The sequence below is a fragment of the Myotis davidii genome, unplaced genomic scaffold (assembly GCF_000327345.1).
Source record: "Myotis davidii unplaced genomic scaffold, ASM32734v1 scaffold1059, whole genome shotgun sequence".
Lineage (NCBI taxonomy): Eukaryota > Metazoa > Chordata > Mammalia > Chiroptera > Vespertilionidae > Myotis > Myotis davidii.
The window spans coordinates 55,002-70,133 of NW_006290038.1; the positions used below are offsets into that span (position 1 = coordinate 55,002).

Below are 15,132 nucleotides of genomic sequence, written 5' to 3' on the forward strand. Positions count from 1 at the left end.
TTATATGTAACTTGGAGGAGAGAGAGGAAGGAAGGAACTGGAGAGCATTATGCTAAGTGAAATAAGCCAGTCAATGAAAGAAAAATACCACATGATCTCATTCATTTATGGATAATAAAGACCATTATAAACTTATGAACAAAAATAGATACAGAGGCAGAGCAGCCTCAAACAGACTGTCAAGCTACAGCGGGAAAGCCGGGAAGGGTTGGGGGGCAGGAAGGGGGGCGGTAAGAGACCAACCAAAGGACTTGTATGCATGCATATAAGCATAACCAATGGACATAAGACACGGAGGGGTAGGGGAGGCCAGGGGATTGTCAAGTGGGGTGGGGGGGAATGAGACATGTAATACTCTTTGTAACACTTTAAGCAATAAAACAATAAAAAAAAGATTTGATGCTGTCATTCCTTGGGCTGGGGAAGGGACGGAGTCCAGGCATAAGGATAACTGTCACCTGGGAATCCGGGGATGGTTTCTGGTGGTTAACCTATTTGCACTGAAATAACTGGATACATTCAAGATTAGGCTATTTCAACTATAAGTTCATCATTGCTGTATTTCTGCTTGCTTGAGTCTTGTCGTTATTAAATGGATACTTTCTGCTTAGTGGGGGGTATTGATGAGCAACCTCACCCTGCAAGCACTGGGAGAACAAGAGCAGCTTATTTCTTAGGCAACTCAGTTCCCTGTGTTGCCTAAGCGTATCTATCACCACTGAATGGAAACGGTCTGATCATGGCCTCTGATGATAAAGTATTCGTTTGCTGAAATTAAATATATTTTTTTCACAACTGTACTTAGTAATTACTTGGTTTTTTTGTTTTTTTTCTTTACCCCCTTTGAATGACCATGTAGGCAGCATGTATCCTGTTCTTCCCGGTTCTCCCTGGCTCCAAGGCGGGAGGCAGTAGCTGTTCTCTGTGGCAGCAGCCCCCATGTGCCCTCCAGTGCTGAAGGGAACAGAGGTCGCCAGGTCGATGACTTAGGCGACTTCGTCAACTCTCTAAACCTCAGTTTATTCCTTATAAAATGGTATATTAATAATGCCTCTCCCAGAATTGATGGGATTTCAAGAAACTAGACTCTGGATGTTGACTTACAGGACCAGGGATTAGAAACACGATCAATTGAATAGCAACAGCCTCTCGGAGAGCGATGTGCACTGGCCAGATGGCAGCGAGGCTTATTTGGCCTGAAATGAATAAGTCCCAGCAGCGTGATCTTTGCATGTTGTGGCTCGCCTCCAATTTATTTTTCACACATCAGCAAGAAAAAATTTCTAAAAAATATTTTTGAATCATATCAGGCTTAGAATCTTTTATTTTTACTGCTCTGTTACTATTATTTGCCTTTCCTCTTAGATTGAAATTCAGGCCTCCACCGCTGCCTAAATGCCCGCCTAATCTGCCCCCCTGATGCCTCTGCCTGAGCCCCCCTTGCTCTCTGCTCCCTCCTCACAGGCCCTCAGGCCCCGGGCACAGCCGCTGCGGGTTTCATTCCCAGCCTGTGCCATGTGTGTAGTTTCCTCACAAAAGTGTCATCTCGATGTGCTTTGCTTACTGCCATATCTGCAGTAGCTTCTATTTCTAGATCTATTGCTAATTTTTAGTTTCGCAGCACTGTCCTTCATAGTTCTTATCATACTGGTTGTTTCTTTCATAGTTTTTATTATATAACTAGAGGCCCAGTGCTCGAAATTTGTGCATGGGGTCGGAGTGGGGGGTGTCCCTCAGCCTGGCCTGCACCCTCTCCAATCTGGGACCCCTTGGGGGATGTCCAACTGCCGGTTTAGGCCCGATCCCAGTAGAATTGGGCCTGAACCAGCAGTTGGACATCCCTCTCACAATCTGGGACTGCTGGATCCTAATTGCTCGCCTGCCTGACTGCCCCTGATTGCTTCTGCCTGCCAGCCTGATTGACGCCTAACTGCTCCCCTACCGGCCCAATCGCCCCCAACTGTCCTCCCCTGCTGGCCTGGTTGCCCCCAGCTGCCCTCCCCTGCTGGCCTGTTCACCCCCAACTGCCTTTCCCTGCCGCCATCTTGTGACACCGTGAGGGTGGCCATCTTGTGATTTTGTCATGCAGCACCATCTAGGCTTTTATTATATAGGATTTGTAATTATTTTGTTTGCTTAATTCTTATAAATTTGTCTCTTATTAGACTGTAGAGAGTGGAGACTGTGTCTATCGTATTTACACTCAGATGCTCTGGCACTTAGGAAATCTTTATTTACTAAATGAGTAAATAAATGGATGTTTGCAGTGTCCTTTCAGAAAGAACTGTTCATTCCTCCTACCTTCTAATTAATCTCTGGTTACACATTGGAAATGGGGAATGCTATTAATAGCCTCTCCCCTCAAGGGTGGAGGAGTCTAAGGAGTAAGACAAGTGTTACTATGCACTGTGATAACTTTAATAGAGAGGAGACCCCAGGGGAGAGGCCAGCTGAAGGAGTGGGGGAGCTCGAGGGAAGGATGAGTTGAAAGGTCATGACAAGGAGGTCGAGGAGGGCATTCCAGTAGAGAAGTGACCTTAGCCACAGGCCTAGGGATGGGAAGCGCCAGTCGCTGGAGTGATGACTAGGGTTGCTGCTGGAGAGCAGAGCCTGTGGGAGAGAGAGCGCGGAGTGGCCTTGGTCCGCACGCTGGGACTTGGTCCTGTGGCCGTGGGGGTAGGAGAGCAGCTGGCCGAGACAGGAGGTATTTGTTCAGACTGTAGAGACGTGGTGGCCCATGTAGAATTCCAGAAAGCATGTTGAACTTGAAAAGAATGGTGACACTAGTTTGACTTTAAAATAGAATTTATTGAAAAAGAACTTTACAAACAATTCTTTAAAAGATAAAAAGAGGTGGCTAGTAACACCCTTCCATTGCTTAGGTTCTGTGGGGATTGATACACTCAGGATTTTTCACAGTGAAGATGGTGTAGAAATCTGGATGAGCTAGGTAAATCCCTTGAGAACGGCAGGTGAGAACTGAGGAAGACTGGGAAAGGGTAAATTAGCATGACGAACAGATAGTAATAAAAGGAGTGATTAGGAAAAGCAGACACAGGTGCCAAACAATAAGTGTGCAGGGGAATGGAGCTGTGAGTGAACTGTGCCATTGATGCAGGTGCTCAGCATGTTGGGAGCTTCAGAGCCAGCTCAGACATTACCTCGGTGGTGGCTGGTGGGCAGCTGTGATGGGCTTTCGTGGTTGTCTCCTCAGGGGTCTCTCTTTTTGGCTTGTCGGCCCTGTTGCTCCCTGGGAACTTTGAGTCTCATCTGGAACTGGTGAAGTCCTTGAGTCTGGGGCCGGTGCTGATCCATTCAGCCAAGTTTGCTCTCGCCTTCCCTCTCATGTATCACACCTGGAACGGGATCCGACACTTGGTAAGTTCATTGAGATTCGGGCGTTTCCCGGGTGAAGGGAGTGGAGAGGCTGGGAGGGCTCTCTCCTTCGTTGTCTGGGTTCGGTGCTGTTCTGAGAGTTACTTGTGCTGGGCCTTTGCTCAGGGGATTCCTGGGCAGCTCTGCTGGGGACAGAGCTGAGCAGTGTTAGGCCTGACAGTTTTCAGAGGGTTGTTACTACAAGAGACCCCTGAAGCCAGGCCATCCGTCTGGCATGGAAGACGTATTTCCTAGACCAGTGGTTCTCAACCTTCTGCCCCCCCCCCCCCTTTTTAGACCCAACCATAAAATTATTTTTGTTGCTACTTCATAACTATAATGTTGCTACTGTTATGAATTGTAATGTAAATATCTGATATTTAGAATGGTCTTAGGCGACCCCTGTGAAAGGGTCCTTCGACTGCCAAAGGGGTCGTGACCCACAGGTTGAGAACTGCTGGTCTAGACAAAGGCGTGGTGCCTCCTGGCTCAGGCACTGTTGCAGGCCCGGGGATTCCATTGTGAGCCAGAGGAATGTGGTTGCTGCTTTCAGTCTGACATTCCTGTCAGCCCAGAGGTGTGGCTGGTGTCAAAATACACTGAGTTTTGTATCTTTTTGTTGTTGTTCATCCTCACCCGAGGATATTTTCTATTGATTCTTAGAGACAGTGGAAGGGAGGTGGAAAGACAGAGAGAGGTACATTGATGTGAGAGAGACACCGATTGGTTGCCGCCTGCACTCGACCCTAACCACGGCTGGGGATTGAGCCTGCAACTGAAGTACGTGCCCTTGACCAGAATCAAATCTGGGACCTTCAGTCCACGGGCCGACGCTCTATCCACTGAGCAAAAATGGCCAGGGCTGACTTTTGCTATCTTGACATTGAATTTTATTACCTGTTTTTGGTCTTTGTTTATTTTTAACTACTGGAGAAAACAAGGCCATTGTTAACAGAAACTGGGTGCCTAGGATGCCAGGGTTTTTTTATTTCTTTTTTTTTTTTTAAATATATTTTATTGATTTTTTACAGAGAGGAAGGGAGAGAGACAGAGAGAGATAGAGTTAGAAACATCGATCAGCCGCCTCCTGCACACCTCCCACTGGGGATGTGCCCGCAACCAAGGTACATGCCCCTGACCGGAATCGAACCTGGGACCTTTCAGCCCGCAGGCCGACGCTCTATCCACTGAGCCAAACCGGTTACGGCTGGGGTCAGTTTAGACTCATGTGTCTTCTTTATAAAGATCACTCCCTCCTCCAGCACCTTTGAGATTTCAGATTCTGTGTCTCCCCTCCCCTGGTCTGGCTTCATTTCCCAGGAAGACAGATACAGTTCAGTCTGGTTTCCTGTTACTTCCCAGCCGGCGCCATCTGCCACATGGATGCTTTCGCCTGAATTGACCTTTTATAGCTTCCATGTCAGAGCCTAGAGACAAGCACTTTGTGTGTTTGAATCGTGTCCAATAGACAATTTAAAAGAATAGAAAAGTGGGAGACAAATGACTGCAAAGGCCAGTGTGTCTGCCAGCTGTTCTGGGACAGCGCTCAGTATCCTCAGTGATGGCTGAACCTCCCTGGACTTCCCCAGAGCAGAGCCTCAGGAGCACTGACCAGCTTCCTCGGCACTGCCGCCGGGCGGGGCCTTGCATCTGTGCGCTTTCCTCTCAGTCTGGGGGGGCGGGCGGGGTAGAGAATCTCAGAACTAAGGTGTGGTTTTTGTTTGTTTGTTTTTTAATCCTGGCTGATTCTGATTTTCTTTTAGAGGGAGGGAGGGAGGAGAAAGAAGGAAAGAGAAACATTGATGTGAGAGAGAAACATTGAACCCGCAACCTTTTCTTGGTGGCAGGACGCCGCCACGCCGCCGAGCCCCGGAGCCGGAGCATGTGGCTTTCCTTCGCCCGTACATCTGCCGTGCGGCTGAGTGTGGAGCCGGCGTCTGTTCTGTGCAGCCGGGACTCTTGTCCCCGAGCTGATGCCTGGTGCTCCAGAGAGCACCTTCCCGCCCGCCCAGCAGGGCTCACACTGTGAGACTGGGCCTGATGAATCTGATCTGGGAGAAGCTGTTTGGGGCTGAGGGGGGGCATCGTTTTGATTTTCTCTGAAGTGCTGCTAATTTAGTCACTTTTACTTGTACATTCAGAGTGTGGGCGGGTGTGTGGGGGGCAGTCATGTGGGAAAGTGTGGAATCTGAAGACCTTCCTTTCATCATAAGGGATCCATCCTTCAGCAGCTCGGAGCACAATGTGTCTATTACCGGGGCACGAGAGTCTGAGTCAGTGTTTTAAATTGTGGTTTTGACCCAAAGAGTAGAAAACCAATGATTGGGCTGCTACCAACAAGAAAGGAAAGTTAGGTGGATTATTGCACATAGAAGGCAGCACGTGGTGATTATAAGTGTTGTTTTTATTTCATAAGCTTCTTCTGTGCAGATGTTAATAAAATTCAGTTGAGTACATTCAGAGACCTGGTTGGCTCTATTAAGGCCTTTCTGAGTGGGCAGCATCCCCTCCAGCAGCTGGGAGGAGTCTCCAGGGGTTGTGTCAAGGGCAGGGTTTTTATAGAAAGAATGGTCCGGCAAGGGAGGTGTTGACAAAAGGAAAGAAAGGGTTGTTTTTTGGGTTGGGGCGGGCCTTCCCTGCGGGGAGGAGGTTTTGTCCTGCAGATTGACTCTCTTCTGTGGGGGGTGGAGAGGCCCAGGTGCCAGGTGGCCTTCCTGGTGCTGACCAGCGAGTTCCAGGTGGTTGGCTGAGAGGGTGTGTCTGGGAGTCTGTGGTTCTCCTTTAACATAAGTGGGTACTAATTAAAAATACATTTCTTGCCCTGGCCGGTGTCGCTCAGTGGGTTGGGCATTGTTCCAGGCACCAGAAGGTTGCCGGTTTGATTCCGGGTCAGGCCACATGCTCAGGTTTCAGGTTCAGTCCTCGGTAGTGATGTGCAGGAGGCAGCTGGTCCATGTGGATGTTACACTCTCATTGACGTTTCTGTCCCTTCCTCTCTAAAAATCAGTACAAATATTTAAAATACATATAAATAATTTTTCTTAGTGGGGGGTCACAGTCAAGACAAAATTGAGAAATAGTGTTCTAGATTCCAGAGTCTTTTCTAGATGCTAGCTAGGCCCCAGGGCCGATAGCCCTTCTCCAGAGGGCTCTGTGTGACTGTATCTGGGAGATCATGCCTATGAACTCCCCCTTTTGGACACTCACAGTGCACATCCATGAATTGTTGGGAAGTCTTGCACTTAAATGTTTACCAGGTTTATCTGACCACACCCCTTCCCCCAGCCCTTTGAGCATTCTGAGGAGAGTCGGTGTGTGTGTGTGTGTGTGTCCTGTAACCCTTTCAGCATTCTGAGGAGAGTTTTTGAAAGAACGCACTTTGGGGAACGTTGCTTTTGTCCTGTCCTCATGGGAAAGCTTTGTTGATTCCGTCTGGAAACTTTTGCCCACAGGGCGCGGGTGCCTTTGCCGGGCTGGGCTGCATGGGTGGGCACCGTGGCGGCGGTGTGGAGAGGGAAGGGCTTTCCCTGGAAGTCAGCTGGAGGCTGCTGCCGGCCAGGTGCAGTTTCCCTCTGGGAAGGGGGCTGTGGCCGTGACCAGGGTCCTGATTGCTGAAATGCTTTCTTTTCCTTTTTCTGCAGATGTGGGACCTGGGAAAAGGCCTGAAGGTCCCGCAGCTGTACCAGTCCGGGGTGGCTGTCCTGCTCCTCACCGTGCTGTCCTCGGTGGGGCTGGCCGCCATGTGAAGAGCTCCGCCCCAGCTCCTCCTCCCCCAGATGATTAGTTCCCTGATTTCCTCAGCTCTCGCCTGTTCAGACCTGTGTGCTTGCACTGTCCCTGGAGCTCAGCTGTGAGAAGGGTCCCAGGGTCCCTTGTTTCTAAAGATGGGGTGTTGCAGCAGCTCCCCCTTCCTGCCCCCGCTTGCTGCCTGCTCAGGGCCTAGGAGCCCTTATTCTCTCCATATTGGGCCTTGATTTGTGCTGAGGGTCAGCTCTTGGCTCCTCTTCCTGAGACGGTGGAAACAAAGCCAGCTCTGTGGCCTCTCCCATGCCGACTGGGAGTGGGGCTCTGGGTGCCACTGCCTGTGGGTTGTGGCTTAAAGGACAGTTCTGTTCACTGGTCAGACCCAGGGTCCTTAGCACCCACATGGTGGGGGGTTAGCCTGTACTGGCCCGAGGGAGAGAGAGAGGGTGAGTTGGCTTTTGAAGCAGGTGCTTTGGGGAGAAGATAAATAGATTTTGATACAAGAGAAAAATCCAGAGAAGTATTGCTGAACCTGTTAAGGGTTATTTCTTTTCCTTGCAATTCCAGAAAAACAAGCCTCTAATTGTCATGTTTTCTAATCAACATTCATGTGACATCTTTTTCTGAAATTGATTAAAATACTAATTTTGTCTTTGACTCTTCCTTGAAATCTAGAGAAACCAAGAGAATGGCGGTGAGGAGGAGCCAGTCCCCCGCTTCCCTCTGGTCACAGGCATTTCCGTCCCCCAGTCTGACCTCTCTCAGGAGAGAAACAGTCTGTTTTGCAGCTGGGAAGGTTTTCAGGGACTCGGTACAAGCAGCAGAGATGTCCTGCCACGCAGGCGCCTCCGAGAAGGAAGGAGTGTTGGGAGGACTCACTCCCTCCTGCTCGATGACGCCAGCTTGGGTCCTGCTGGGACGCTGGGTATTGGACGGAGAAGACATGAGAAGTCGTGGGCATAGAAGAGAGTCTTTATTGTAGCCCAAGTAGCTATGGCTAACAAGGAGCCATCTGACCAAACAGTTCTTCCAAGCAGTCCCAGAAGCAGGCAGCCGCACCCGGCTGGTGAACAAGGCATCCTTCCCACAAAGCAGCCTCCTGCGTAGGAGCTAGCGTCTGAGCCAGCGCCTGGGGCTCACAGCACACCTGCTCTGCAAGCAGCCATGAGAGCCAGCTACCTGCTGGTCAGTAACATGGCCCATAGCAATTTAGACCAAAGAGGCTGCTCCAGATAGTGGCCTCAGATTCTGGACGCGCACGCTGCGCGGTGTCCAGGGAGAGTCCTTGGGGTGCTCGGGAGGAAAATCGGGTGTGGGAGTGGGTGCTGTGATTCCGACCGACTTCTGGCCGTTTCTGGAGTGTAACCAGCTTGGTCCTTGTACAAATGTGCCCCCAAGCCTTTGTCATGTTTCCCCTTCCCCCACCCTTCTGGTTCTTGGTGATAAGAGGCAGGCGGGAAAAATCAAAATCAGCACAAGAGTCAACAGTGGTAATTATTTCCCAAATTCACCTTTATTCCTGTCATTTCCCCGACGGGCTCTTCCTTCACTCATCTCTAGACAGGCTGCTTCAGTGGGCCCGCAGAGTCCCAGGTTTGCGTTCCTGGCCCGGCTCGAGTAGGACCCACCCGGTCCTACGTGCATGGGCTTCCGGGTGGGCACTTGGGAGTGCTGGCTGGGCTGAGGGGACCTGGAGTGTGACCTGCCGAGGGGTGTGCACTGGGGGGTTGATCTGGGGAACTGAGGTCTGTGGCTGGGGACCTTGGGATGATGGCTGGACTTGGAGCTTGCTGGACAGAGTTCTGGGGTTTCTTCTGACTGGCTGGGTCCTGGGGCTGTCGGGTGGAACAGAAGAGAGCCTGGTCAGGCCTAGTCATTCCCGATCCAGAGGACTCTAAGTGTCTCTCCCCACACCATGGGCCAAAGGTCCTGTTCCAAACAAGAAGAGTTAGAGCTGATGCACTGACCCTGGTGCGGTCAGATGGCCTTGTGCTTGGGGGCAGATGTCCTTAGCTCAGCCCTTAAGCACCCAGGTGCTGAGGGACTACACCGCAAGACAGATGGTTAGAGGTCCCTCTGCTGGAGTAGCAGAGGCATAACATTGGGTTGAAATTGAGACGCTGGGATTGGAGGTTAGGTGGGATGAGTAGGTACCTTGCCCAAGATTTCTGGACGAAGCCCATTGGAGGCCTTGAGTAAGTCAGGATTTTTCTGGATCCATTTGGTGAGGGAGGCAGCACCAGCAGCTGTACGGGACGTCAGGGTCACCCGAGCAGGGGGTATCTTCAGAGGCATCTCCCAGGTGCCCATGAAGGTACCCCAAGGACTTGCCTAAAAGGAAGAAGCAGGACTTCTCACTCCTGGCAGTGGCAGACCCTGGCAGACCCTGTATCCATCTGGTTTCCATCCTTTTCCTTTGGGATTGGGTGGCAATGAAACGACTGGAAGTGAGCCCCTCCCCCCACTCAGTGACCCTGTTCCGTGGCCTGACCTCTGCTGGCTTCACTTCTGCGTCCTCGGTCTGTTCGGCAGCGTGCCCACCGCAGAAGCATCACCGCCGTGGGCATCCGTTTTACACAGGTCACCCATCGTGCAGGGACCTGGTGCTAATACCCTGCCCTGTGGGTAGGCTGGCTGGCAGCTTGGGGGCACTCGTGTTCCAGTGTGAATGAGACTGGACTTAGCTTCCCAGGCAGCAGCAGACCGCACCTTCCCCAGTGCTCCAGTTGGTAAGAATGGAGGCGAGTGTCTCACCTTGGAACGGGGCACTGAAGGCAGCAGATGGCCCCGGTCGTTGGCGATAATCTGAGTGTAGCCTTCGTGGGCAGGAATGGTCTGGGGGAAAGTGGAAGAGAAGCGCTGGGAGAGTGGAGGGAGTCTCAGGGCTTGAGTGAGGGCTGAGGGAGTGGAGGATGTGGGGAGGAGGCTGGTGGCAGTGAGCAATGTAGAAACACGTGGATACCTCTTTCGTTGGCTTGGCGAGACACCAGTTCTGCAGATACTTGGGTGAGAATGCTTTTTCGTACTGTGGAGAGAAAGGGGGGAAGCCCTCTGAGCTCCAGGCCCCGCCCGGAGATGACAGCCACAGAGTTCGTTGGATTCGAGGATCAAAGGCCTGTGCTGCCTGGGGGGCAGTAAGCGGGTGTAGTTTGGGCTAAATGTGTGTTGTCCTAATGGAGCCTCTAGCCCAGTGGTTCTCCACCTTTCTAATGCCGCGACACTTTAATACAACTCCTCATGTTGTGGTGACCCCCAACCATAAAATTATTTTCGTTGCTACTTCATAACTGTAATTTTGCTACTGTTATGAATCGTCATGTAAATATCTGATATGCAGGATGTATTTTCATTGTTACAAATTGAACATAATTAAAGCATAGTGATTAACCACAAAAGCAATATGTAATTGTATATGTGTTTCCGATGGTCTTAAGCGACCCCTGTGAAAGGGGTTGAGAACCGCTGCTCTAGCCACACGTGGCAGCTACTGAGCACTTGAAATGTGACAGTCCACACAGGTCCTTGTAAACAAAAAATACGCGGGATTTGAAGGCCTTGGTACAAAAAAGGGAACGTAAAACATTTGATTGTAACTTCTAAAATATTGATGATTAAATGTTGAAATAATATTTTGGATTTATTGGGCTAAATGAGATTATTAAAATTAACCATTTTAAAACTTTTATGTAGCTGCTAGGAAGTTAAACTTGCATTTGTGATTCGCACTATCTTTTTGTTAGACCAGCGGTCAGCAACCGCCGTGAGCCGGATCCGCCCCGACTGCTTGAGAGAGCGGAGAACGGTTTTTATAGATGAACATTTGCAGTTGATTTGAGAAAAGGGAACACTAAATTTGTATCCCAGTCAAGCAAAATGTTTCTCCCAAAAGAATCCATTCTTTTCGTTAGTGTTATAAACAGTGGCACATAGTTATTACACTCTGAATTTTGTGTTTTCTGTTGTTATGTAATTGTACTTTCTCATTTTGCCACTTGGCCCACAAAGCCTAAAATGTTTAGTTTCTGGCCCTTTACAGAAAATTTGCTGACCACTGGTTTAGACCTTACAAGCAACCCAGAGATGCCCTTTGCTGGTCCCTGGGCCCTCCCTACCCTGAGGAGCTGGGAAATTCTCCCTCACCCCCCTCAGCCAGCCCTCCATTCAGTGACCAGAATCCTAGGGGAGGTGTCAGTCCAAAGGTAGAATTTTGAAGGCAAAATTAAAAACGTTAAAGAGATGGAAAAAGAGAACTTACCTGGTTGGCACTGTAGTTAGTGGCCATGATCCTGCGACTTCCTGCTGTTTACATTGGTTGCCTGGCAACTGCAGAAGGCTGGCCTTGGAGACAACCTCTCAATTAGCAGGCAGGCACCTTGGGCTCCTTCCTTCCTTGGATGACACTACCCTGACCTTTCTTTCCTAGAAGCTAAGAGTATGTAAATGTGAGAAAATTAGCTGAATAGCAACCCTTTTTTTATTTTTAAATATTTTTATTGATTTCAGAGAGGAAGAGAGAGAGAAACATCAACGATGAGAGAATCACTGATTGGCTGCCTCCTGCACACCCCACACTGGGATCGAACCGTGACCTCCTGGTTCCTAGGTCAATGCTCAACTGCTGAGCCACGCGGATGGGCAGCAACCCTTTTCTTCTAGCATAACTGACCCCGCTTTTATCAACTTCCAGGTGGTCTTTGACGAGTGACAAGCCAGGGTCCCCCAGAGGTGTGTTCTTGGGCAGTGTGGCGCCGTGTAGTATGGACTTGAGAGCCAGACCTGGGGTCGAGGCCTTACTTACATGGGGACATAGGAGCTGGGTGGCACTGGGCACTAGACTCGCGTGGCGATGGCGGAACCCTGCTTCACAGGGTGAAAGGCAAAGTGAGTACAGAACCAGATAATGCCATGGCACAGTCGGTAGGCAGCACTGCTGAGGCCTGTTTGTAGGGGCCACTGCTTTATCTTCCCAGACACGACAACAAAGGAATAATATTTTAAAAAGCAGCTGACTCAGATTTGTCCCTGGAAAGAAAAGCATATCTTGGCCGTGGTCCTCACGTGACTCCTTGTCCTCCTTCATTCCCTGGAGCCCAGGTGTGCTGTGGGCTGGCTGAGGCAGGTGAGGAGCTGGTGCTGGACATGGAACAGGACGATGACAGAACCTAGTGCAGGCAATCCTGTACAGCACACTGGCCTGCTTTGTTTCCTGGGAGGATCTAAGCCTCCCTCTATTGGAAATTGCTATTTATCTCCCCCATACACCATAAAACACAACTATTATTTTTTTTAACATTTTTATTGATTTCAGAGAGGAAGGGAGAGGGAGAGAAAGATAGAAACATCAGTGATGAGAGAGAATCATTGCTCTGCTGCCTCCTGCACACCCCGCACTGAGGATCAAGCCCAAAACCCAGGCATGTGCCCTGACTGGGAATCGAACTGTGACCTCTTGGTTCATAGGTCACCACTCAACCACTGAGCCACGCCGGCCGGGCAAAGAAACTATTCTGGGTAACAGCACTTCCTGAGGAGTCCAGAGGACAAGCTGCAGGCAATCAGAGCAACTGAAGAGACATCAGTGTCTCTCCCTAGTGGTGACGGTTAACTTCTGTTTACCTGCATGGCTAAGAGTAAATGGTGGTTATAATGGAAGCAGTGTAGTATGTGGTAGCTATGTGCTTCCACAGTATACAGGGTGGCCATAACGCCTGGAAATAGATACTATCCTATATAATTAAAGGCTAATATGCAAATTGACTGAACAGCAGAATGACCGGTTGCTATGATGTGCACTGACCACCAAGGGGCAGACGCTCAATGCAGGAGCTGCCCCCTGGTGGTCAGTGCACTCCCACAGGAAGAGTGTCTCTCAGCCAGAAGCCCTGAGCCAGGCTTAGAGCTGGTGAGTCCGGTGGCACTGGCGGGAGCCTCTCCTGTCTCCATGGCAATGCTAAGGATGTCCGACTGCCAGCGTAGGTCCGCTTCCTGTGGGGAGCGGACCTAAGCTGTCAGTTGGAATCCCCCAAGGGCTCCCAGATTGCAAGAGGGCACAGGCTGGGCTGAGGGACCCCCTCCTGAGTGCATGAATTTTGTGCACCAGTCCTCTAGTTATTTATAATGTACTGAAATGTATCAACAAACCATTCATATGTATTCATTTATATTTCCAAATTTCTTGGCAACCTTGTACACATAGTACAGCTATCAATGAGGAGAGGTTAAGGAGAGTATGTGAGATGTAGAATAGGCCCTGATTGTCATCCACAGGTATTAACTAGGAATAAAACTTAGGTGTGAGGGTAGAGTAACGGGAAGGGGTTAAGAGTACCCGAGAGTTTCAGTGTTGTTCTGTGTGGGGAACCCAGTCCTCCTGGGTTTCTCATTCACATTGACACAGTGCTCCTAACACCAGGCCATCCCGTGACACCAGCTGGTGTTCCACCATTTAGCTCAGTTCTGACACCATTCACCTGGAGAGAGCTCAGGCCCACAGGTTAAGGGCTCAGCCAATAAGTCTGCCCCCACTTCAGAGGTCATTCAAGTCCAGGTTGTCACCTGTGCTTCTGACCCATCCGCTGTACGTCAGAGTTTCCCATGACCCTCCTCAGGTCCAGCTCATTTGCTTGGGCAGCTCACAAGGTTTAGGAAAACACTACTTACTGTTTACCAGCTCATTGTAAAAGGGTATGATAGCCCTACCCGGTTTGGCTCAATGGATAGAGCATTGACCGGTGGATGCACAGGTCCTGGGTTTGATTCTGGACAGGGCACATGCCTGGAATGTGAGTTCGATCCCTAGTGTGGAGCATGCAGGAGGCAGCGGATCAATGATTCTCTCTCATGGATGTTTCTCCCTCTCCCTTCCTCTCTGAAATATGTATTTTTTTAAAAAATATACTTTATTGCCCTGACTGGTTTGGCTTAGTGGATGGAGCGTCAGCCTGCACACTGAAGGGTCCCAGGTTCAATTCCGGTCAAGGGCATGTGCCTTGGTTGCGGGCACATCCACAGTGGGGCGTGTGCAGGAGGCAGCTGATTGATGTTTCTCTCTAGTCGATGTTTCTAGCTCTCTATCCCTCTCCCTTCCTCTCTGTGAAAGATCAATGTAGTATATATATATACACTTTATTGATTTTTCACAGAGAGGAAGGGAGAGGAAGAAAGAGTTAGAAACATCGATCAGCTGCCTCCTGCATACCCCCTACTGGGGATGTACCCACAACCAAGGTACATGCCCTTGACCGGAATTGAACCTGGTACTCTTCAGTCCACAGGCCGACACTGAGCCAAACCAGATAGGGCTGAAATACGTATTTTTTTTTAAATTAAACCTTTATTGTTCATATTATTACAGTTGTTCCTCTTTTTTCCCCCCCATAGCTCCCCTCCACCCAGTTCCCTACCCCCCACCCTCTGCCCTCACCCCCACTGTCCTCATCCAAAGGTGCACGATTTTTGTCCAGTATCTTCCCGCATCTCCCACACCCCTTTCCCCCACAAGAATAGTCAGTACATTCCCTTTCTATGTCCCTGATTCTATTATAATCACCAGTTCATACTGTTCATCAGATTATTTATTCACTTGATTCTTAGATTCACTTGTTGATAGATGCGTATTTGTTGTTCATAATTTGTATCTTTACCTTTTTCTTCCTCTTCCTCTTCTTAAAGGATACCTTTCAGCATTTCATATAATCCTGTTTTGGTGGTGATGAAATCCTTTAGCTTTTCCGTATCTGTGAAGCTCTTTATCTGACCTTTAATTCTGAATGATAGCTTTGCTGGATAAAGTAATCTTGGTTGTAGGTTCTTGGTATTCATCACTTTGAATGTTTCTTGCCACTCCCTTCTGGCCTGCAAAGTTTCTGTTGAGAAATCAGCTGACAGTCGTATGGGTACTCCCTTGTAGGTAACTGAGTTTCTTTCCCTTGCTGCTTTTAAGATTCTCTCTTTGTCTTTTGCTCTTGGCATTTTAATGATGATGTGTCTTGGTGTGGTCCTCTTTGGATTCCT

At 49.6% G+C, this 15,132-nt stretch overlaps 2 protein-coding genes across 2 annotated transcripts in view; one reads left to right on the plus strand and one right to left on the minus strand.

Annotated features, from left to right (window-relative positions):
* SDHC (succinate dehydrogenase complex subunit C) overlaps window positions 1–7,769 on the plus strand; it is a 19,713-nt gene extending 11,944 nt beyond the window's left edge. The window contains exons 4-5 of the mRNA XM_015563544.1: window positions 3,215–3,378; window positions 7,017–7,769. Of these exons, the coding sequence (XP_015419030.1) occupies window positions 3,215–3,378; window positions 7,017–7,121 (269 nt within the window). The 3' untranslated portion in view covers window positions 7,122–7,769. The remainder of the gene's footprint in view (window positions 1–3,214; window positions 3,379–7,016) is intronic.
* On the minus strand, window positions 7,665–11,481 carry CFAP126 (cilia and flagella associated protein 126). The gene is made up of 5 exons (XM_006763164.2): window positions 11,375–11,481; window positions 10,082–10,144; window positions 9,874–9,954; window positions 9,274–9,450; window positions 7,665–8,954 (listed from the first exon to the last, which is right to left on the minus strand). Exons 1-5 carry the CDS (start codon window positions 11,399–11,401, stop codon window positions 8,754–8,756), a joined length of 549 nt encoding a protein of 182 aa, XP_006763227.1. The 5' UTR covers window positions 11,402–11,481; the 3' UTR covers window positions 7,665–8,753.
* Window positions 11,482–15,132: the final 3,651 nt, after the last annotated feature.